The sequence below is a fragment of the Mustela erminea genome, chromosome 8, assembly GCF_009829155.1.
Source record: "Mustela erminea isolate mMusErm1 chromosome 8, mMusErm1.Pri, whole genome shotgun sequence".
NCBI classification, from domain to species: domain Eukaryota; kingdom Metazoa; phylum Chordata; class Mammalia; order Carnivora; family Mustelidae; genus Mustela; species Mustela erminea.
Window position 1 is genome coordinate 57,887,115 of NC_045621.1, and position 25,038 is coordinate 57,912,152.

At 34.7% G+C, this 25,038-nt stretch overlaps 1 protein-coding gene across 1 annotated transcript in view; it reads left to right on the plus strand.

Moving 5' to 3' along the window:
* Positions 1 to 25,038, plus strand: part of PSMD14 (proteasome 26S subunit, non-ATPase 14) — a 100,760-nt gene that overhangs the window by 69,961 nt on the left and 5,761 nt on the right. The window contains exons 8-10 of the mRNA XM_032355735.1: positions 6,061 to 6,168; positions 13,268 to 13,342; positions 16,694 to 16,819. Of these exons, the coding sequence (XP_032211626.1) occupies positions 6,061 to 6,168; positions 13,268 to 13,342; positions 16,694 to 16,819 (309 nt within the window). The remainder of the gene's footprint in view (positions 1 to 6,060; positions 6,169 to 13,267; positions 13,343 to 16,693; positions 16,820 to 25,038) is intronic.

Genomic DNA, 25,038 nt, shown 5'->3' on the forward strand with positions numbered 1-25,038 from the left:
AAGGGAAGGTAGAATTGGGAATTGAGTGGAATTGGGAAGGTAGGAACTGAATCAGGCTATACAGCATGTTTCCGAGGAAGTTTCAGCCAGACTGATGAGTTGCCCTTTAGAGGAATGCTTTCTCTTTGGAAGGAATGCCTAGTTTCTAGTACCCCCACATTGTCATTGGCTGGGAGTAGTCTGAGGGAAACATGATCTGGGGTGAACTCCCAGTCAAAGGTGTAGCATGTGGAGGTGGTGAGTCAGCTATGCTCTCTCTGCAGCAGCTTCTGTTGAACGGAGGTCTGAGGCAGTCAGCTCTGTGACTGCTGCAGTTAATAACACTAAGAACTACAGTGGCAGGTATACATGTATTTTATTTAATCTTATCACCAGCTCTGTGAGGTGTCATTCATGAGCAAATGGAGACATTGAGAGCGTAAATAACTTATCCCGATTGCTGAGCTAGCCAGTGGTAGAACCAGAATTGTAACTTAGGCAGGATTGTGATTCCAGTGGCTCAAGCATTTAAGTAGCTATACCAGACTGACTATGTGCATATCCTAAAAATTTCTGAACTTTATGATTTAACTATATTCTTTTTATAAAGTTTTATGAATCTAAAAATGTCTAATTACCTTTTGCCATACTAGTTTCTTAAGATCCATTTGTTTTCATTAAGGCATACATGTTCAGAACTTGTGGCTTTACTGTTTGAATTTTGATGCATGTCTTCACTTGTCAAAAAAAAGTAAATTATGCTAGTTACACCCCATCCCCCTTCTCTCCCAGTATATTGAAGTTGTACTACAGATCTCTAGCTACAGTAAGCAGTTCTCCAAGGATGAAGAAAGAAAATGTACATACACATAGGAATTTCTTTTCCAGAGCTAAAATTGACATTTTATAAATAATTTCCGTGTTGCAAACTTGAGACTAAGAAATCACAGCAATTCAGTGATATGCATTTGGCATGAGTCAGTTTTAGTTCTTAGTGCTTTTCATTGGAAATGGCATAAAAAGTAAGATTTCTTTGAATTTTTTATGCTATGGGCTTACAAGAGACAGAAGATGTTTTTCTCTTATAGATGCTTGGCAGTGCATGGCAGCAGAAGTAACGAAAGGGTCACAAACCCCCGCAGTACTTCCCAGGTCAAATGCACCCTTAATTTTTAAAGAATCTAGAAACAACCTAAGCAGTTGATAATAGGTCATTTCTAGGTGATAAAGGGTATTTGATATGGAGTGCTGCTTTTCTTTTACACCTAGCATTTTTTATAGTCATTTGGAGACTTTATATTTTTAAATATGTAGTAACTGGTAACTGAATTACAACTTTTTTCTTTTTTTTGATATATGACATTGATTCTGAGGTCTTAAAATTTTTCTTTCAAGCTTTGTTTAAAAAAAAAAAATTCAGTTCATTTTATTTATAAGCACTTTCCATAGTCATTGACTTCAATATAAGTGCAATTGGAAATGCCTGAGGCAGCTACTGTTACGAGAGAGAGACAGAGACAGAGACAGAGATGGAGAGATTATAATTATAGTAACTACTGCCAAAAGTGTTTATGCATTTTTCTTTCTGACATCTTTGTATTAATTTTAGGGGCTATACAATATAGCCTCCTTTGAATGGAAAAATTGGGAAACATGGATTGATGCTTTAGAAATTTAGTCTCTCAGTGACCTAGCAGTTGATATGAAAATATGAATTTGAAAATAAATAGCATATTGGGTAAACTGTACTATACTCATGAAAGAAGCCAAAAAATTATGGATTAGACGGAATTTGAAAATAATTACAGTTTTGAGTCCTAAACCAGATTCGTTATTAAAATGAAATGTTGGGTTATTGACCCTTGGGTGTGCTTGGAATAAATATAGAACACAGTATTGTTTTTAAAAGTATTTTGCTTTTATAAGCTAAGACAGATGTACAAAAAAGATGCAGTTTTTATTTTGTATTGGCAGCTTCCAAATATTTAGTATCTATTTCCAAGAGTTGCAATTAGTAAAGCAACCATGGTACTGAAATCTGCACATCCCACAAGCTAATTATATTTGCAAGGTCAGAGTGAATACATATTTTCAGAAAAATAAAGGGTTATATAAATATGTGTCTTCTACTTGGCTGTTATATCACAGTTTGTTGATCTGGAGTATAATGTGTACAATTCACAAATTTGTCTGATAACAGAAAGTGGTGTGTGATTGTGTTTATTTTACTAACCAGTATATTCACAGCAATCACTTCCAAATATCTCTCCAGTAAAGATGTGTTAATTACAAAACAGACAAGGTCTTCTATTATATTAAAGCTACTAACAAGAAGACAGCAGGAATCACACATGTAAATAGCATCATCAACCCCTATTTTAGTCCTCTGTTTTGATCTGTGAGTTGCGCATAGACCAAAGGTGCTATTAAAGACTGAGTGTATGAAATAGGCAGCATTATATGAACAAAATTTATTCAACAAGAAAACAGACCTTTAACATGAATTTAACAAGCCTGAGAAATTATAAACTATCATATGCTGCAGATTCATGCAGTGATAATAAACAAAAAAGGAAAGTAAGAGGTTTCCCTAAGCTAGCCAAACTGCTAATGGTTTTGTTATAAGCTGTCTACTGTTGCAGTGACCTCTGAAAAGTCTCAAGGCACTTGTACCAGAAAAAATTAAATGGTCAGGCTGGTGGATAGAGATTCAGTCTGGTAGATAGGACTTCAGCATGGAAAGGAATAATAAAAGTCTAGCATCACATTCCTGAAAATAATCTTTATACTTTCATTCGAAAGTTTTTGTTATTACATATTAATGAGGTAGTTTTGTGCAAAGTTTTTTGCTACATTACTATTTGGATTTATAAGCTGTAAACTGGACTGGTTTAATGTATGTATACTTCAAAACAAACTGTTCAGAAAATTCATGTAGCTCCAAAAATGGATTCTTGCCCCTGTCCCTTTCCCCATACCTTAATTAACCTTTGAGGGTTCTTTTTGCGGTATATTTTATCTAAGATTTCCTTTCTGATCCATGGAGTGACCACTTTGCTGTCATTCTGTTGCATCATGCTGTAAATACATAAACATGGAGAAACGCCTTCAGCTTATACACACCTCCAAGTGCTCACCAGGGCCTTTTCTTGAATCTTACTGTGGCATAATTAACACCTTCTTCACCCATTGCTCATTAGTGCACTGGACATTAATGAGTCTATTTTGATAGGTTGCTCTAAAAGAGGAACCCACTTATTCTCACAGTGCAAAAGGCAATTATAAAATTGTACAGATTAAAATGTAGACTATATTGCCATATTTATATTTTTATTGCGTACTAAATCTAATTTTGGTCTGCAGGTTGTTGAACATGTTAGTTTCCTTAAGACAGTTGCTATAGCAATGGCAGCAAATTCCTTTAATCTTGGTGTAGTTAAAGTATTCTTTTCTATTGGCTATCATATTGCTATTCAGGAATTGTCATAGATCTAAGCATGTCATTTCACACAGGCCATCATTTATTATTTGAGTAGTATATTTTTAAACTTTTTCTCATTTTTTTAATAGAGTTTAATTTTTTTGTTTTAGATTTGTTTCTGACTGATCATAATACCTACTTAGCTGGTATTTTCATTTCCTTTTTATGAAGTTTCACACCTGCTTATAATATTCCAGAGAAATATTATGGAGATTTTTGCATGTAAAATAGCTGCCTGCTGTTTTAGTTTGAAAGTGTTCAGTATAAAACAATATGTAGGCATTTTGTTGTGATATGTGATGGAATTTATGTAGTTTTGTAGGATCGGTTTTTTTCAAATGATTTTACTGAAATCTTAAAATGGAATCGAAGTATTCTAAGAACAATTGGGTTAAAACGATGCTTGGCTCTTAAATTTACCACAGTACTTAAATGGTGGCAGTTCTTAATTCTGAATTTATTTAAGTACATCTATTAAAATGGTCACTTCCGGGGCTCAGTTGTTAAGCAGCGCCTGCCTTCAGCTCAGGTCATGATCCCAGAGTCCTGGGATCGAGCCCCACATTGGTCTCCCTGCTCAGCAGGAAGCCTCCTTCTCCCTCTCCTTATTTTCCCACTCTCACTGTTTCTCTCTGTTAAATGAATAAATCTTAAAAAAGATCTTTTGCTTACATTTTATATATTTATTTTTCACATTTTAATTTAAGTGCTTTTTAGGAAAAATTTTTATTTCTATATTTTAAGCAAGTGTTTGAAATTATGATAATATCTGGGGTGCCTGGGTGGCTCAGTGGGTTAAGCCTCTGCCTTCGGCTCAGGTCATGATCTCAGGGTCCTGGGATTGAGCCCCATGTCGGACACTCTGCTCAGTGGGGAGCCTGCCTCCCCCTCTTGCTCTCTGCCTGCCTCTCTGCCTACTTGTGATTTCTGTCTGTCAAATAAATAAATAAATAAAATCTTTTTTAAAAAAAAACTATGATAATATCTGATTAAAGCATGTCTAATATTAGTACCTATTATTATTATTTTTTTAAATGAATGACAAAAATATAAATAAAAGCAAGAAGTATAAACCCAGGCCATATTTATTTATATATAAATATTAAAGTTAAGTCTGAATTACAGTTATATAGAAAGAAAAAGGAGTTTTCACAAACTATTAAATCATGTATGTTCTGGGAATACTTGATTTTATTTTGAGGCAAGAGGACTCGGGAAATTCAAACTGTTAGAAATAAAAGCAAAATTTCATAGTTGACTTTTGTGGTTGTTGTTGTTGGCCTGCCAGAGTGGACACTTGTAATGCTTTTTGGTCTGTTTGTTCCCTTTGTACTATTTGTTGACCCTCTATGGTAGCCTTTTAGAAAGTATGACTTTGTCTTTCTTTAGATCTTGTTCTTTAGTATACAGCATGTATACATACTTCCTACAAACATACTTTTCAGACTTGATTAGATTTATTTTGTCTTAACTTGAAAATAAATTTGCTTTTCCCCTCTTATTCAACTACTTGCTCAGCTATACTCAAACTGTATGGAAACAGGAAACAGTCTAGTTGATGATAACTTTTATAATATTAATCTCAGTTAAAGCACTTTTAAGGCAAATCTAGAAAAATGTATTATCCTGCTTTAAGATTTTTTTTATGTGACAGAAGTATTGAGTTTATTCTCTAGGTAATTGATTTAAATTCCTGGAAAGAAGCATCTGTCTTAAAGTCCCAGTGCTTTACATAAAACTTCACATTTAAAAGCTTTAACAAGTTCTTTCAAATCCATGATAATGAACAGAACAAAGTGTTCAGATAATATGTGATTCTTGTTAAATATCTTAATATATAAGAGCTAACAGATGATACTTTATTACGTAAGTTTGAACTCTTTGTATACAGAAATTGAATACACTTAGAAAAAGATGATACCTATCGTTACGTCTTTACTCTGAACTCATGGCCATCTCAGTCTATACTCTGTTCCTGGCTTAAATCACAGATGACCTTGGTTTTCTTGTGTTTGCCTCCTATTCTTGACAGTGGCTTGGCTATTTAAGGCCATCAGACAAGGTATAAAGTCTTTTATAGTCACAAGAAGTAAAAGGTATCTGACTAGAAGAGAATACAGGAGCAAGTGCCTTGCTGGCTGTAATTTTGTTGTCATTTCAAGTACTGTGGGAGTATAATTGATGTGACAGGGCTGGGCTTTACATGTGGTCCCTTAGCTTGTGCTCACTTTCAGTTTTAGTTTCTCTTTGTCATTCATTTTGATTAGGTAAAATTTAGGTGACAAACATATGCACACCGATGGAGGCTGTTTGCTGTGTAAGTTTAATAATGATGTATTTCAATAATAAAGATGCAAAGTTAATATTTTTCTTTACTGCTTCATGAAAATTGCAATAATTGGTGTCACCTTACATTACAAGATAGAGGGTGGTGTGCTGATGGCACAGTCAGCAGGAGGTTCTTTTTTATTAATATTATAATTAAATGATTTTCTGGAAATAGGCCAGAAACAGATGCAAGTTGATCATGCCTGTCCACTGTTGCTTGGCATCATCACTTGCTTTTTAAAAAGAATTGACCTGACACCTTATTTTTACAGGTTGTTATTGATGCCTTCAGATTGATCAATGCTAATATGATGGTCTTAGGACATGAACCAAGACAAACAACCTCAAATCTGGGTCATTTAAACAAGCCATCTATCCAGGTAATGCCTGTATTTGATAATGTGTTAAAACTGTTTTGATTTTAAAAGCCTATTATAAATGGCCATTTTAAGATCTAATACTTAGCATTTTAATTTGTTTGCAGTTAATTTTTCTTTTGCTTGAGAAGAAGATTATGGAAACACTTGCAGAAATTAGGTTTGCTCATTTATGAGTCCATTTTTAGTGGAGTCTTTAAACTTACCTAACATAGTTTGAGGATACTCTTTTGGGGAGCATAGTAGAGTCTTTATCTTGAGAGTACTTTATGGCTTTGTATGGTTAACACTGTAGTAAAGGACTGATACAAGTTTTGGGTAGAGTGCATTAGGGGTATCATTATTGATTGGTTAGTGGACATTTCTCAGCATTAAAAATGGGATAATCAATACACTATAAGAGACAGAAACATTTCCTTTTAAATGGTCCTGAAAACTTTCTGCCTTTTTTTGGTTTACTCTCCACATTTAAAATAAATCCTACAACACATACCTGTATTGTTACTTTTGATTCATTTATATCTTGTTCTAATGTCAGCTACCATTATTACAGTTAATGCAAGAGTTTGATATCCTCCTGAGTGATTAATGGGGTTTTTTTGTATCATTCACATGTCTCATTGTTTTTACACAAATCTTCATTGTCTGCAAAGATTATTTTAAATGTGTTTTTAAATGTACCACAACCTGTGTTTGTATAGTTAATTGCTTCTCTGAAGATTAATTAAATGGACAGAAATACCATGTTTGGTTAAATAGAACACATAGGACAAAGACATTATAGTAGCTATTGCTTCTTGCCTTCTGAAACCTGGCTGTGTCATATGATTGTCTTTGGGGAGTTGTGGCTTTGACAGTTAACCATGGTTAAGCCTGGGTCACACTCTGATAACTTTACACCTTTAGACACTTACTTTTGCAGCAGTCACTCGTTTGAAATCTTCATCAGAGTGAAACCTTTGTTTGAAAGGATTGAGGTGTGTTGCTTTTGAATAAAATTGTTTTACAAGTCAGGGAAAACTGCAAAGTTTAATGAGTATGAAATAAGCTACCAGTGTTTTGATTGGGTACAGACAAGCCCATGCTTGTATGTTCCAGGAGAATATATGTTTAGCCTGTGATAATGACCTTACTTATAAACCCCCATAGTATCATACTGCTTCATTATTTTTTTTTGCCAAAGGTTAAGTAGCATCTCATGATCCAAGGTCATTGTGATTACTACGTGGTATATTTCTGCCAGAAGTTTTTACTAATTGCAAGTGAACAGCCACCTGTTGACAATTTCATCTTTTAAATGTAAAACCTGCTTTTTAACTTTATAAATTGAGTAAAACCAATATTAAAATTTGTTCTTTTTCCTATAGTAGTCCAGTTTGTGTTTTTTAGTCCTACCTTATAGTTCATAACTTAAAGGTGGACCTTGTAAAGCAAGTTCCAAACCCAAGTTAAAAGGACCTGGGTGTATAATAGCTACAGCATCATTGTTTTTCCTTTCATTTTAGTTTGTTTTGCCTTCTAATTAAAATCTGTAAATACATTTATTTCACACTTTATATAGCGCCCATCAGAATGACATCTATGGGTGCTTTATGGTTTTAAGACAGTTCAATACTAAACCACTTAAATAGGACCAAGCCAACAAGTAACAGAACAAAGCCACACTTTAAAACTATTTCTTAGTTTTCTAAGATAAGCTAGAAAGAAAGCAACCCAGAAAAACCTGAAGTGACTGGTTAATATTAATAATAGAATTTTGACATATGTTAATAGAATCTTTGACTCAGGGATCAGAAGCCTTTCCAAAGGGGTTTTATTCTGAAGGAAAATTAGTTTGTGTTAAGAGGGTCATTGCACCTAAACCAACTTTCTAGTAGTAGGGATAGAAACTTGACGGCAGCTATCAGCACTTATGCTGATGGCGACTAATGCTTTTCTAACACTGATTTTTTACTACTATATTTATTGTAGTGGGGGAAAGTATGCTTATTTTGTAGACTACTGTTCAGTAAATTGAGGAAAGTTTAAAATATGTTAAGAAAAAGATTATAAAATAGGATTTACAAGTTCTCTTTGCAAATACGTATTTTATAAACTGTGCTTATTTATCTGCACAAAGATGTTAATGACTACTACCTTTGGTGGAAATGGAATTTTTTTCTTGTTTTTCCTTTTCCATATTTCTTAAAACTATCTACAGTGAAACATAACATTACTTACAGAAAATGTTATTTTTAAAGCACTAAAACAATGTTGGAAATATCTGTAAGAAAAAACGAATAGACAAAGTTTATCTTAACTTTCATGTTTTAAGTAAGGGAAGCCATTAATAATCCTGATAGGGAAGCAAAGGTATGATGCTTACATTCTAGGCTTTTGTTTTAATGTACGAGACTTTGTAATATTTTGTTTTACCATTATTTACCTTTTTTACCATTTACCAATGATAAATGGAACATTTACCATTATTGTCAAACATAGGATTGAGGGTTAACAAGCATTTATTTTCATAATTAAAAATTTTAAACTGTTCCACTTAAAAAGTGTTCAAAGCATTTCAGATCCTTAGGAGCAATAGTATAAGTGAAGATTGGGTTGTCAGCTGCATGGAAATTTTGTAACTATTGATGCACAGATACATTGTGCAAGGTCTGCTTACAATTGCATTGTCTAACAGAGTTAAGCTATTTGAAAAGCATCGTTTTCAGTAGTTACTGTAAGTTATAAAACTGTTGCTCTGGAAGGAACCATTGTGTCATTTTGTAGGTGAGGGAACTTTGTAGTGAGTTAACGTAGGAACTGGTATCATAACCTGGACTCCTGGTTCTTTATACTATACTTGGAACTTAATTAAATAATTAATTTTAGCAGAGGTATATATTTATTCAGTTCAAAATTCACAAGTTACAAAAATGTATTTTAAGAAAAATTCTCTTCTCCTTTTGCCTTTTGCAATCCAATTCTCCACTCTTGAGGGAACAATAAAACACATTTTGTTTCTTTTCAGAGTTATTATATTTATGTAAGGAAAACTCCATTTATTTAAAAATATGATGTAATTGATACTATTCAGCTCCACATTTTCACTTTATCAGTGTAAAATAATTTAAGACAGACAAACCTACCTCTGGATCTAAATAAACACTCCTTTTTTAAGAGCATGGAACTTTTTTGATCGATCAAGAACCTCTCCAGAGGTTATTATTATTGTATAGTTTGTAAGCTGTGTATTTTATAATATACCTGCTTTTCCATAGCAGTGAGTATATGGAGATATAACTTAAATCTCGGGGCACCTGGGTAGCTCAGTGGGTTAAAGCCTCTGCCTTCAGCTCAGGTCATGATCCCAGGGTCCTGAAATTGAGCACCGTTTCGGGCTCTCTGCTCCGTGGGGAGTCTGCTTCTCCCACTCCCACTCGCCCTGCTCGTGTTCCCTTGCTGTGTCTCTCTCTGTCAAATAAATAAATAAAATTTTAAAAAAATAACTGAAATCTCTACTCAGTAGTCTGGGCAGTGTTCAGTGAAGTATGATGAGGGTAAAGTGTTAGTTGTTTGTAGTTATTTGACACAGGCATATATAGGGAGCCATTTAAGTAAAGGATCTTATTTTAGGATCTGTTGTCAAAAATCCCTTTACATAAAATACCGTCTTACACAATTCATTCCAACCTGATAGCTGGTTGCCTCTCATAAACTGCTTATATCTTTATCCCATAGTTCTACCGCCTTTGCTCATATATCACTACAGTTCTAAGTTTATTACTTTCCCTTCTTGCTATTATTTCTCCTGTAGTGGTTTAGACCGTCTTGAACATTCTTTGCGATTAGGTATCTAGTCTCCCAAAGATATTTGTACTAAAGGTTAATAAATCACATTAATGAACAAATACAGAAATATGAATAATTCAAATGGTGATTGATTTTAAAGTTGATTTGTCATACTAACAAAATTATGAAGCTCTACTCTAAAGATTAACTAAAGCAGCATGGAAACAATCAGGAAGTTAATCAACAGGATCTGGAAACACCCCTTTGTGGTTCTCTAAACCATTCTTTATCTAGAATAGATAGCCTCTTAGAGTGGTAATAAGTACCAACCTAGGCAGAACTTTCTTCCTGAAAGGTTAGCAAAGTTTGACAAAGAAAACAAGGGTCAGGATATACAAGAGGCAAATAAATAAACTCACTGCTGTTAGTAAATTCAAAAGGTATTGTCCTAGAAACAGTGCTGTAGAAAGTGACTAGTTTCCTGGATCAACCACTGAAAGCATATTTAGCCCACAGTATATAATATTATAGAATAGATCGGGCTATAAGAATGCTCCTATGAGAAACTTTTGGGAGATTTAAAATGGCCAATTTGTGAATACGTTTGGGAAATGTATCCTGTTTTAATGAAGAATTGCCTACATTTTCCTAAGTCCATCATACGTTTGTTAATTGTAAATTAAGAAGTTAAGTAATGATGTTTTAAGAAATTTCCTAGCTGTCTCCTTTATCTGCTTGACATACTATGGCATTGGCTATTATATTCTGTGTAATTTGCAATTTGACCCCTCCAAAAGGTTGCTTCTCCCTCTTGATAAATCTAATCTTTTGTTTAGCATATGCTGCCTCAACCTGTTGATGAAATTGGTTAATTTGAGAGAATTTATTATTCACTGAGGCTGTGTTTTTTGGGGGCTCATGTGAAAGGAGGATTGTATATGGCCAGTTGTGGTTTGGAGTGTACTAGGGGTACACAACCCACGAGTAAGTGAAATTGGAAGAGTGCTCGAGGATATCCTTTTATTTAAACTTACCTATTTTTTAATCATTATATCTCCTAATTTTTCATGCTGCCTGTTAGTTTTACTGATTTTGTCTAAATAATGTTATTAAAAATCAAGTAGGCAGTATCTTCAAATACCAAACTCTATATTTTAGCAGTATAGTTAATCTCTAAAATGTGGACTGTGGGCCCGCTAACCGATTTCTTTCTTTCTTTCTTTTTTTTTTTTTTTTTTAAGATTTTATTTATTCATTTGACAGAGAGAGAGACCGCAAGAGAGGGAATACAAGCAGTGGGAGAGGGAGAAGCAGGCTTCCCGCTGGGCAGGGAGTCCAATGCGGGGCCTGGGATCGTGACTTGAGCTGAAGGGAGACACTTAGTGACTGAGCCACCCAGGTGCCCCAGGCTGGCCAATTTATTTATTTATTGGCCATACCTGTTACCAGCTTTATGGCTGCTTTGTAGAATTATATAGTCAGGGCATTGCACAATGGTGCTTCGATGAGGGGCAATTTGGAACTGAAACCTAGCATAAGTTCCACTCTCCAGTCAGGCTTTATCCCCTGAGAGGACTAGGTACCTTCTTCTAATTCTTCCATCCATGGGATACACTTCCTAATTTAGATAAATATGAGTACATACTAAGGAAGGCCCTGATTAATTCTACTTGTTGATCTGCACAGCACAGGCATTTCTGAACGCTGAAATTTAATTCACTACTCTTGTTGATTATTGAGATGAATAGGACTTAATAAATACACTTAGTACTTTAATTTTGTATGTCAACCATTTTATTATAGCAGATGTTAGGATAAGAATGGATTGTTACAGTACCTATCTAAAATGTTTTAGTACTTGGTGGAGTGGGTTTTTGCTAGCGTCATTTTAAAATAAGACTGGCTGATGCACCTGGGTGGCTCAGTCATTAAGCATCTGCCTTTGGCTTGGGCTGTGATACCAGGATACGGGGACTGAGCCCCGCGTCCCGCTCCCTGCTGAGTGGGAATCCTGCTTCTCCCTCTCCCACTCCCGCTGCTTGTATTTCTTCTTTCGCTGTCTCTCTCTCTCTCTGTGTCAAATAAATAAATAAAATGTTTAAAAAAGTAAAATAAGAAAAAAATAAAATAAGACTGGCCATGCTTTGTTTTTCTCCTGACCCTTTAAAGTATAAAGACTTAATCCAAGAATTTCCTAAGACACATTGTGGCATACCATGGTAAGAGAAACATGGGCTTTGGAGTCAGAAATCCCACCTTTGCCTTGCTATAAAACTGGGACAAATTAAAGATTTGTGTCATACTTTCTTCATCTCTCAAAACACAAATGGAACCAGTCTTACTGGGTTGTTAGGAAGATTAGAAGACCTAATGTGAAAAGCAGATGCTGGGTACTCACTAATTATTTCCTTTCTAGCCCTTCTTCTACCTCAACACCTTAATGCCTTCACTGTACAAATCCAGTAATTAGAGAGTACAGTGGTGGTTTTGGTTAGCTTTAATCTTTATATTTGAGCTAACCCTTACTGAAAATAAGTCCAAGTTCATGTCTTACCAGGCTGATAGAGGATCCCCCAGAATGTCATTCTGAGCCCCATTTGAACATCTGTTGCTAGAGTTAAATATTTGATCAGTTGTGAATGGATTACATCACAGGTAGTGTTACCGTTTCTTAGTAAAGCCATGTCATTAGCATACATTTTTATTATGATCTGCCTGTTTGTCTTAGAGAAGTCAAGTGCAGTGGAAAAAAATCTGGCTTAGTAAGATTGCCTGTCACTGGGTAATATCATGAGGTAAATAAAAATAGACCCAGTAAAAAACAAACTCCACTTGTTAATTTGGAAACATGTGTGGATACCCATTGTTTGAGTCTGTTAGAACTGAATTAACAAAAAGGGAAACCCCAGATGAATGTCATGGGTGAAAAAACAAGTGTATTATTATGACCAAATTTTAGACTTTTCTTTTGAAATAGCAGAGAGTACCCTAGATACCATAAAATCAGACTTACTAATTGTTATTTATAAACTATGATTAATTTATAATTTAGATTATGATGGGGTCAGACCCTGTCTCTGATTCTGAGCAGGGTTACTGAAACTGTTAAATTTGTGCTGCTGTGTATCATATTTTGAAGAATGTATGACCTGTACCTCTAAACCTCACTTCTAAACTTATAGCTGAGAAAAAATATTTTTTCATTTAATTTTTATTTAGGTTAAAGACTTTTTATAGAAGTCAGTAAAGATGTTGTCTGTAGGATATGTTGGCAGTTTCAAACTTATTTTTTACATACAAAACATTAATTTGTCCTTTAATCCTTTCTATATAGGCGTTAATTCATGGACTGAACAGACACTATTACTCCATTACGATTAACTATCGGAAAAATGAACTGGAACAGAAGGTAAGTTAAAATTTTTACCTTAGGGAGAGGGAAAAAAAATCTTTTTCAGACCATTTAAATTATTATCTAGTATGTTTCACTTTGAATGGCTGACCTTGTTCATTGATGTGTTCAAATATTTTTTCATTCCTGATGAATTGCAGGAATTTAAAATAAAGGAATATTTTATTGGACATATAGAAAGACATTTTACCTTATTAGTAGGTGCTAAAACAAGAAAATAAGCAGGAAACAAACATTTCTGTTTGATTCTATGATTAATTACAAAAATCATTCTGTGATTTTTCTGATTATCTTTTACCAATAAAATGACCTTTTGAAACTTTTTTCAAATTTGAAAGGCATAAATTAGATTATAGTTGTGTAGTACTTTAAAAAATACCCTATTTATATAGGGTGAATGAAAAACCTAAAGGGAAATGGGTTTTCATATATTTAAAGCTAGATTCTTACCTTTTTTTATACTAGCCAATTTTTTAAATTTGGTTACCTTAAAAATTACCTAGCATCTTCATGCTTTAGCATTCTTTTGTTTTTACTATTTTAGGATTATTTCAACTACTACCAAATATTTCATTTTGCCTCTTACTGTTTTTTGAAATTACAATCTGAACTGCTTTTTTTCTTTTTTTTAAAAGATTTTATTTATTTGTTTGACAGACAGAGATCACAAGTAGGCAGAGAAGCAGGCAGAGAGAGAGGAGGAAGCAGGCTCCCTGCAGAGCAGAGAGCCCGATGCGGGGCTCGATCCCAGGACCCTGGGACCACGACCTGAGCCGAAGGCAGAGACTTTAATCCACTGAGCCACCCAGGCGCCCCATGCTTTTTTTCTTTACTATTACAATTAGTCATCTTCCAAATTAGCTTCTTGTATTTCTCCCTGAAGAAGACTTAAAATAATTTTTAAGAACCCCGAGTACTATTGGTAGCCAGTAAGTTTTGGTTTTTGTGTGACTCTCAAGTCCAGACATGGTAAGTAATCAGGAGTAAATAAGACCTTACTTAACTGATCAAAACTGTTACTCACAAATGTGCATTAAAAGGGAATTCTAATGCATGAGGTAAATGGGAAGTGAAATAAGTTGGGCTGTCCATATTGCCTCCTCTTTCAACAAGATGACCTCCATTTTTAAGGTCATTTATATATAGTGGGGGAAGATGGTGCTATATAAGATTTCATTGAAAGAAGAATTCTGTTTTGTTTTGTTAAGTTTTATAAACCACTGTTTTAAAAGATCAAAGCTACCAGTGAACTCACCTAAAGGTCCTGTGTGCTTGAGCATGATGATGAGTGAGGCGTTGCAGGGGCCAGTTCTTCCCTGGCCCAAAGGGAAACACGGAGCCATAAAGTTTTTTCCAGCTGCTTGTCTATGTCCCAAAGTTTATATGTGCTGTGGTAGATTTAGTTGATAGCTTGAAGTATATTTTCAACACTTCATTTCAATTTTTATAGAATAGGTACAGGCCATGAAAAAAGGGCACCAGTCAGATGCAAACTGAAAAATGTATTCACATATGTAAATATTTTATCAGTCAGATATCTGACACCCAACTATTTGGAAATATCCTGCTGATTACATAAACTTTCCCACCTTTTTGATGCCCCTAAAACTTAACAACTATCCTTGACATAAAAGATAAACACATAAATACCTACATAACTTAATTAATGTTATGTTTATGCTCCTAGTAGCTCAGTTTAGAGCTTTTTATAGTACCAGAAGCCCTGCCTTTACTCTTATCCCACCAACCTATATACTTATATACTTCCCTTCAAACATACTCAAGGGTCACAGTGGAATCCTTGTTAAGGCATGGTAGGGATAGCCGTATGCTCTGTGGGAGCTTTGCTTTTGAAGTGGTAGGAAAAATTGAGTTCTCAACACTTAACTATAGGTAGCTTTATAACATATATAGTTGCAGCTGCACCAAAATTTCCCAAAGATGTATTTTCTAGAACACTTTTCAGTGGAGAAGATGAGAAGCAAAGAAATTGGAGTTACTTGTGCAGGATTTTTTCAGGTATTTTTGCAAACTACTCTTGTCCCCATGGGCCCTTGAATGGGAGTGGAGGAATTTGGAGCTTTGTGTCTTAAGAAATCTCATAGGTGATTTTTGACATGTACCTATTCTCTAGCATCAAAAAAGAAAGAAAGAAAGATCCAACTCTGAACCATATATAACTATGAAACTCTAAGCAAGTAGAATTTCTAAACTTGACACTTCAGCCTTATCTTCAGATCATGGTTCATGGATCTCACAAGACAGACTGGTCCTAATGACAAAAAAACAACAATCATTTTTTTCCCCACAAAGATTTTATTATTCATTTTTAAAAGTTACTAAATTTTAAGTTCAACTAAAGAACATTTATAGAGTAACAAGACTAGGATAAATTGTTTTAGGACTCTAAACTTGAAAACCTAGGACCTTAGAGGAATATGTACTCAGAATGAGGACTTTAGCTTAAGAAACAACTTAAGGTGTTTAGTTCCGTGATCACTAGTAGAGTCTGATCCTAGTTTGCTGCTTTGATTGTAGACTGGACAAATCTGTGATTTCCTGCCTAGTTCCGTGACTTTTCATTCTGACAGTAAGGAAGTTTGCATTTTAAAAATTATGGATGGACTATTAGAATTAGAAAGAAACTTAGTTATGAGATCTTAGTTCATAGATGTATAAACTGAGGCTCAGAAGGATTTAGCTGAAGTCAATTCAGTAAATGGGACATTACCTCCTTACTGTGGCCTTTGAAAGCTGGACTATATGCACTATTTCACCTTGTGTGAAACGTAGTAGTTCACTCGCTCATTCATTTGTGCATTCAGCAAATGTTTATTGAATGTCTGCTATGATTAGATTAGATATTGTTCTAGAATCTAGATCTTGGTGATCTCAAAATCAACAGGTTAAGGCTCCTACCTCGTTGATTTTTCTTTTGCGAGAGAAATGCAATAATAAAACAAAAATTTCAAGTGTTGATAGTTATAAAAATAATAATGCAAGATAAGGGAAGACAAATATTTAAGGTAGTGTGAGGTGGCTTTGTAATGTATTGTGATGAGGAAAGGCATCCATCTCTAGGGAAATGAGAAACATAAGCCATGCAAAGATAAGGAAAATAGCCTTTGAGGCAGAAGGACAGCAAGTACAAAGGCCATAGCATTGGAGTACTCCTGAGGTTATATTAATATAAATTTAGGAGAATTCTTACTTAAGTTTAAGTTAATAAAATTAAGTTTTAAATTCTTACATTAATTCTGAACTTTTTTTGTGAAATCGTTTCTCAAGACAAATGATGGGAATATCCTCAATACAAGAAAATAATTACTTTTTCCTTATATTTTTTAGATGTTGCTAAATTTGCATAAGAAGAGTTGGATGGAAGGTTTGACACTTCAGGACTACAGTGAACACTGTAAGCACAATGAATCAGTGGTAAAAGAGATGTTGGAATTAGCCAAGAATTACAATAAGGTAAAAATTACTTCCAACATTTATTTCTTACAATCTTTGAAATACGTATGATTAGATGGCAAACATGGTATAAATATATACATAGGTAAAAATAGAATGGCCTGTTTTATAGATCAGATAGTAAATATTTTGGACTTTGCAGGCCATCCAGTCTGTTGGCAGCTGCTCAGCTCTGCTGTCATAGTATAAAAGTGGCCACACACAACACGTAAAGGAGTGAATGAGTCTGTGTTTCCGTACAACCTTATTTTATTTTATTTTTTTAATTTTTTAAAGATTTTATTTATTTATTTGACAGAGAACAAGAGAGCACAAGCAGGGGGAGTGGCAGAGGGAAAGGCAGTAGCTCCCTAGGTGAGGGAGCTCAGCAGGGAGCCCAATGAGGAGCCCAGTCCCAGAATCCCTGGGATCGTGACCTGAGCCAAAAGCAGTCGCTTAACTGACTGAGCCACCCAGGTGCCCCAATACAACTTTATTTAATAAAATAGGCAGCTGGCTAAATTTGGCCCATGGGCTATAGTTGGCAACCCTGTTGCCATATAAAATAGTTGACCATGTAATAGACCATATAAAATAGTTTCACATTTGAGATTTCTTCTTTATCCAGGGGGCTTTTTCTTGGAAGGGAAAGGAAAACAAGGAGGTGTAGGATAATAACAACAGCATTTAATAATTCTACATATAGTTTAGTTTATGAACTTTTCTTTTTTTCATTTAGAAAGTGTCTATTGAAAACTTGCTATATGCTGGGCACTGGGGATATGGTAAGAAATAAGACGTGTCTTCACAGAACTTATTTTCTGGTAGGGGAAACAGAGTAAACAGAAACACAATATAATAATATATTGTGATTTGGTGCTATAAGAAATAAATGGGATGATATAAAAAAGTATAACTGAGGGAGATCACTTTTTATATATGAAGATGTTTAAAAAGTTGTATTTTGTGGAATCTCCTGAAGATACTTATATGCTAAAATAAATGTGGCCATAATATTTTTGTTCATAAATTGATATTCTTTTACAATTTTGCAATTGAAAAAATACTTGAACTATGACTTAAAATGTATCTTCTGTGTTGTATTAGTTTCCAAGGGCTGCCATAACAAACTACCATAAACTGGGTATTTTATTTTATTTATTTTAAACTGGGTATTTTAAAACAATTATATTCCCTCACAATTATGGAAGCTAGAAGTCTAAAATCAAGGTATTGGCAACCTCCAGGGAAAGATCTTTCCTTTCCTTTTCCAGATGCTTTAGTCCCAGGCTTCCTTGCTTGCTTGCTTGCTTTTTTTTTTTTTTTTTTTTAAAGATTTTATTTATTTATTTGACAGAGAGAGAGAGAGGCAGGCAGAGAGAGAGGGGAAAGCAGGCTCCCTACTGAGCAGAGCTCGCCCATGTGGGGCTTGATCCCAGGACCCTGAGATCATTACCCTAGCCGAAGGTAGAGGCTTAACCCACTGAGCCACCCAGGCACACATTCCCTCCCCACCCCCTGCACCCAGGTTTTATTTAGCTTGTGACAACTCCAGTCTCTAACCAGGGTTAGGATTTCAACATATTGGGAGTGGGGTGTGGGCCATGATTCGGCCTAACATGTGTTTTCTAGCTTTCTTGACCAAAAGCCTGCATAAAGAATAGATTTTACGTTTTGACCCAGAACATGCAATTGTATATGTGTGTACATATAGTTGCTACAAAAGTTTTACGAAATAATATTTACCTTTATTATATGTGATACAGTTTTTTTTGTCATTTGACTTAGTTCTATTGTTTCAATTATATATACATACATATAGCTTGCAATCCATTAATGTATTGAAAACCTGCAGTTTGTAAAACATACAAATTACAGTGTTTTATTTACAAATATTTATTGAATATTTCCTGTACAAGTTACAGTGGAAAATAGGGATCCTTCCTTCCTTTATGGGAAAACAGAGGCAGTAAAAAGAACTCACAAATGATCAGAGTAGTAGACCAAAATTGGTGTGTTCCTTAACATCTTAGTATTCAGTTTGTCCACAGACCAGCTGTAACACCTGGGATCTTGTTAGAAATGCAGACTCTCTGGCCTACTGAGTGAGCATTGACAGTTGATCAAGAGTTCCAGGAGATTTGTATACTCATCTGTATACAAGTTAGAAGTTAGAGAACTGGCCTGGAGAAGTCCATAGTGAAGTCCTGTAAAGATTCAGAGGCTTTTGCTTTCAGTTGTGGGAGACCCAGAATGCTGTCTTAAAGAATAACAGCATTTGAACTAGACCTTAATGCTTGAATAAGATTAGACATATAGAGAAATGTTACCCTAGGCAAAATAAACATTACGAGCAAAGACTAGGAGACAGAAAAGGCACCTTTTAGGAAATTATGTTTGGCTCGAGTATATAATATATGAGCGTGAATGGGGAGAATAGGTTTTTTTTTAAGTTATTGAAGTCAAATAATAGAGCTTAGAATATCAGGATAGAGTTACTTTTGACCAAGAGATTGATATTCCCAGAACCTGACTCTAGAAATGTGATTTGACAGCAGTATAAAAGAAAGAGGGTGCTGTAAGAGATTTGAAATGGACATTCTGTTTAGGAGGAGCTTGCTGTTATCCAAGCAAAAGGTACTAGGTATCAGCTTTACTGCAGTGGCATTGGGAACAGAGAGCAGTAGACAAATAAAACATGGCACCCATTGGATGGGTGAAATGAAAGAAGGAGGAATCAAGGATGAATTCAGGGTTTCCTGCATAGGTGCCTAGAAGTATGTTAGTACCATTACAATTTTCCAGTTTAGAAGTAGAAGGGTTAAGAAAGGAGATAGAGTTGTATTTTAAACAAGCAGTGGAAATAGAGGACTAAAATTTAATGATAGAGGCTAGAGCTTAAGATTTCGGAGACAGTTAAACTTGATGTTTGGGTTGTCACACCAAAAAGTAGTATTTCTCTTTTTACATTAAACACATCTTAAGATCCAAGGGGCACTTGGGTGGCTCATTCGTTAAGCATCAGCCTTCTGCTCAGGTCATGATCCCAGAGTCCTGGGGATTGAGCCCTGCATCAGGCTCCCTGCTCCGTGGGAAGCCTGCTTCTCCCTTTCCCACTCTCCCTGCTTGTGTTTCTTCTCTCCCTGTGTCTCTGTTAAGTAAATAATTAAAATCTTAAAACACACACACACACACACCCCTTACCAAAGTAAATATTAGCCAAGAGATGGTACATAAAATTTGCTACATGTAGCAAGAAGTCTTTGGAGAGAGTTTAGCTTTGAACAAAAAAGTTGATGGGCCCATACAAACTAAATTCAAGCAGAATTAGGTCTGGCATTGAAGATCATGCCCTGATTTTATATGTGGTGTTCCAGCTGGAAATCCCCATTGATTCTAGATCATACGGAGGGGAAAAATTTTTTTTTACCTTTCTAGTTTTATGTTTTCATGTTGTGATATTAAAGAGAAAGAAGTAGTATGTCATACTTAAAACAGTTATTAACCATTTATACATTAGTGACTTAAGTAATAATATTCAGCAGACTGTAGGAATGGTTTTCATTTCTCTGTAACATTGCAAGTTTAAGTAAATTCATATTGGTACCACTGCCAGGAAATAACCTATTTATGGTTACTGCTGCCCATCCACAGAAGTTTTTCCTATTTTACAGTTTTAAAAAATCTCTGTAGTACTCAAAAACTTGTAAGGTTTGGTTATAAAATGAAAACAATGTGTAAGCTGTGATATGAAGGAGTCCAAATTTGAGAATGTAATTCCCTCTGTGATTGAAAGAGAATGTGGTGGAGTTTTTAGTAACACTTAAAATATAAAAAGAAAGGCCCATGCTACCAATTCTTCATAGTATTCTTTTTAATTGGTTGGTGTTTTAAACTAAGGTAATTACTGTTAGGTGCCAGTTAGCTCCTAAAGTGAAAGAAGATTAGAAAATAATTAAATTTCTTTGTCCCAAATTTTCTGTTTCAAGTCTGAATTCCACACAAAGATTCTGCTTGATTACTAGTCATTGGTTTCTCTAATTACTAAACTACAACACCCACACTCTTGTTATTCCAGATCTCCTAATTTATTCAGTTTAAGATGCATCAAATTTTAAAATATTGATAATATTTGATTGGATATTTTAAGTGAATGTGCAAGTAAAAATGAATTGTAGAAGAGTATTTTAAGAATAACATAGATACATAAAAATTTGCCTTGTTTTCAAACATGTAGCCCTATAAATCTGAGATCTGACAGTTTACCTTTCAGATAGAAGTAGTGCCTGCTCTGTTACCTGGAAGAAAATTCAGGTATGGGGTGCCTGGGTGGTTCAGTCAGTTAACTGTCTGCCTTTGGCTCAAGGTATGATTGCAGGGTCCTGGGATCGAGCCCTGCATCAGGCTCCCTGCTTAGTAGGGAGCCTGCTTCTCCCTCTCTCTCTCTCTGCTACTCCCCCTGCTTGTGCTTTCTCTCTCTGTCAAATAATTAAATTTTTAAAAAACCTTAACCCCCCCCCAAATTCAGGTGTATTTTTTATATATAAATATATATTTTTTTACAGGTAAAACATGTAATTATATGACTACATTTGGTTTATTACAGTAGCTATTTTAAGTAGGAAAATGTTGTTATATGCTAGTGTAATAAGATAAGAAAAACAAAATAATATGTAAATACTGGGAAAACTAGGCCAGATTATCATTATTTAAGTATGATAGGATATGTTTGTAGTCAAACAAAAATCTAAGCAACTAAACTAGAAAAATTGTTAGAACTGTTACAATAGAGAATTATGTAGGTGGTAACCAAGTAGTTACATAGGCTGAAACCAGTTGAAAAATTTATAATAGGCAAATCAATTCACAGCATCCAGAATTACAAAAGAATTACCATAAGAAATAAGTGTATAAATGTATATGACTTTATTTGAATAATACTAAAAACATTTGAGAATAGATTCCCTCGGTTTCAAATAGGAAGATTTAGTATGGTAAAGCCGCTGTCAAGCTTCCCAAAGATTACTTTAATGCTAGTAAGAATATCAGTGAGTTTTTAAAGTTTCAGTAACTTGACAGTAAAAGTTTATCTGCAGTAAAAATAATAACTAACATTTATGGAATGATTATTAGGAGTCAGCTGGGAGAAAATATTTGTATTGGTAACAGAGAAAGAACTTGTACCCAAAAGATGCATAATATCCAGGAATCCCTATAAAATAGTTTTGAAAAACAATAATTTGGACAAAAAGAGCTAGAAAACTCACTGAAGACAAATGGCATATAAACATGAAAAAACAAGTTCAACCTTATTAAGTGGTCAAAGAAAAAAATTAAAATTATAAATAGAATTCTTTTCTTTTCAAATATAAAAAACAATTTGGGAAAGTGTATCAGTAGTGGGTAAGTAAAAGTGACATAACATTTTTTGAGGCCATCTTTCAATTTTAAATGCATATAACTCTTAAAACTAATATGTTCTTTTTTAAGGGTTTATTATGAAGAATAAAATTCTTCAAGTACCGACTTAGAGAAATATTTACAACCCACTATTATATTAAAAATTAAATTATAGAACAACCTGAAAAGTTCCTATGTTACTTTCCCTTTCCTTTTAAAAGATACCTATCTTGGGGGACCTGGGTGGCTAAGTCCCTTCTGTCTGCTATCTGCTCAGGTTGTGATCCTGGGGTCCTGGGATCAAGCCCTGTGGGGCTCCCTGCTCAGTGGGAAATCTGCTTCTCCTCCCTCTGCCCTCCACTTGTGCTCTTTCTCTCTCTCTCTCTCTCAAATGAATAAAAATTAAAAAAAAAAAAAAGATACCTATCTCCCACTTACTTATCTCAACATATTTTAACATTTCACCTCAAAGGTGGAAAGCAGAGAAATGATATCCTTTGTGTAAACCCTGCATTATTTCAGTTTTTGCATTAACCAGGTGTTACTTATATCTAAAATTGTGTTAGCTCAAAGTAGCAGTGGCTTCAACAAGATAGAAACGTAGATCTCAAAAAAAAAGGGAAATAAAGAGATGAAGGTTTCTGTCAACTCAAGGCCAATATAAAACTTTGAAGTCATCATGAACCCACAGATTCCTCCTTCTCCTTCTCCTTCTTCTCCTTCTCCTTCTCCTTCTTCTTCTTCTCCTTCTCCTTCTTCTTCTCCTCCTCCTCCTCCTCCTCCTCCTCCTCCTCCTCCTCCTCCTCCTCCTCCTTCTTCTCCTTCTTCTTCTTCTTCTTCTTCTTGTTCTTGTTCTTTTTAAGATTTACTTATTTATTTTAGGGAGAGAGAAAGAGAGGAGAGAGAGTACACAGGGGTGGAGGGGCAGAGGGAGAAGGAGAGAGAGATCTCAAGCAGGCTCTCCACTGACTGTGGAGCATGACCCAAGCAAGGCTTAGTCCCACGACCATGAGACCATGACCTGAGCGAAACCAAGAGTTGCATGCTCAACTGACTGAGCCACCCAGGTACCCCAAATGCAGATTCTTTCTATCTTTTGCTCCCCTTCCCTTATATTGGCTTTCATCCTATAGATATCCTCACGATTCACAGTGATTACTAGAGTTTTAGCCATCCCATCCAAATTCCCAACAACAGGTAAAAAAGGAAGGGCCAAAAGGGGTTACTTTCCAGCTAAATCAATTCCCTTTCACAATCCTTTCTTAAGGCTTACCAAGCAGCACTTCTGATTATATTTCATTGGCAGAACTCAAATGGACACACCTTGCTTTGAGAAAGGTTATATAGTGTGGTCTTTTACCTGGAAACATTATTTTCTTTACTAAAATCAGGGGAAGAAGGGAAACATTTTTGTTTTCCGCTAAAAGAAGGGGAAAATATATGTTGGGGTAGACATCAAATAGATTCTGCCATAGAAGTTTTTTCAACAAGCTGAACTACAATTTCTATTATGTGTGCACACACATACACATGTGGTCTTTATTGTATATGTCTGTTTTGTGTAATTAACACTTAAAATTGGATTCCCTGTAAGATTTTTAGAAAGAATTTATGCTGTTCAGGTCACTTATTAAACCATGGATTTGGCTTTGTTATTCAGGATATATCATTAAAAACTAGTCATTTCCTGAATTGTCATGAATGTTACTTCAAGGTCTTTGGAGATAGATAGTACTGTTGAAGTCACACTTGCATTACTTATTAGCTGTGTGGCTGTATGTGTCCCTGTTGTTCTCTGTGCACACTCCACTTTTGTATATTTCATACTGCATTGCGTTTTGAGATTATAGGCAAGTAAAGCCCAAATGTGAGCTCCTCAAAGAGCAAGAACTATCTTATTCAGAATGAGTGATTATTGAATAGTAAAATGAAAATTCTTCTGATGAGGACATGTATAGAATGTACTGGAATTTTATAAATATGCCAAAAGGAGAATTAGAAATATGTTTTTTTTTAAATAATAGAAGTATTGCTGGAATTAACATAAAGTTTCTCAAAGAAGGTGATGCCTAATTTCTTCATATGTAAAATGTAGATTAACTACTTCACTGGGATGTTTTAAGGATTCAGTAAATTAATATTATAAAAGCATGTATATAGTAATATTTAATTATGATAGTGGTAGGAGTTTCTCCAGACTCACACATTTTATCCCGTCTCAGACTTCTAATAGTTTCATGTTTGTTAATTTTGCTTTCCCGAGTTTTTTTTTATAAAAGCTATTTCTTTTAATTCATTTTCTACTGCCTTGACTCAGTGATGTGATTTTAATTTATATAGTCAATACATCGATCTCACATAAAATCAGAAAGAAGTAAAATGTATTATCTTAAAATTCACTAGCACTTAGTGACCATATATGTGATTTTAGAAAGCATGTGCTTAAAAGAGATTATGACATGTTATAGGGTGAAAAAAGTTAACATTTCAAAAGGAAAAGAAGAAGCCCAAGGCCTAGAGAAGTATAAAGTAGAATAAGGGATACGATGTTATAAAAGCAGAGAGGTTAAAGGATTAGAAAACAGGTATTAGAGAAGCTCTTAAAGGTGTTCAGAAAGTTCAAGAAAACTGAGTTTGTTGGAATTTACATGGTGGAGATCCTTAAAAGAGTGTTAATGAAGAGCAAAGAACCCAGTCCATATTTATTAAGGGGTAAGTTAAATGGTAGAATCTAAGATAAAGGTTTTCCACTTAAGAAATTTGACCATCACCAGAAAAAAAAAAAAGAATGAAGTTAATGGGTTTCATAAAAGACTCTTTAAGATGGGGGTACATCTGAG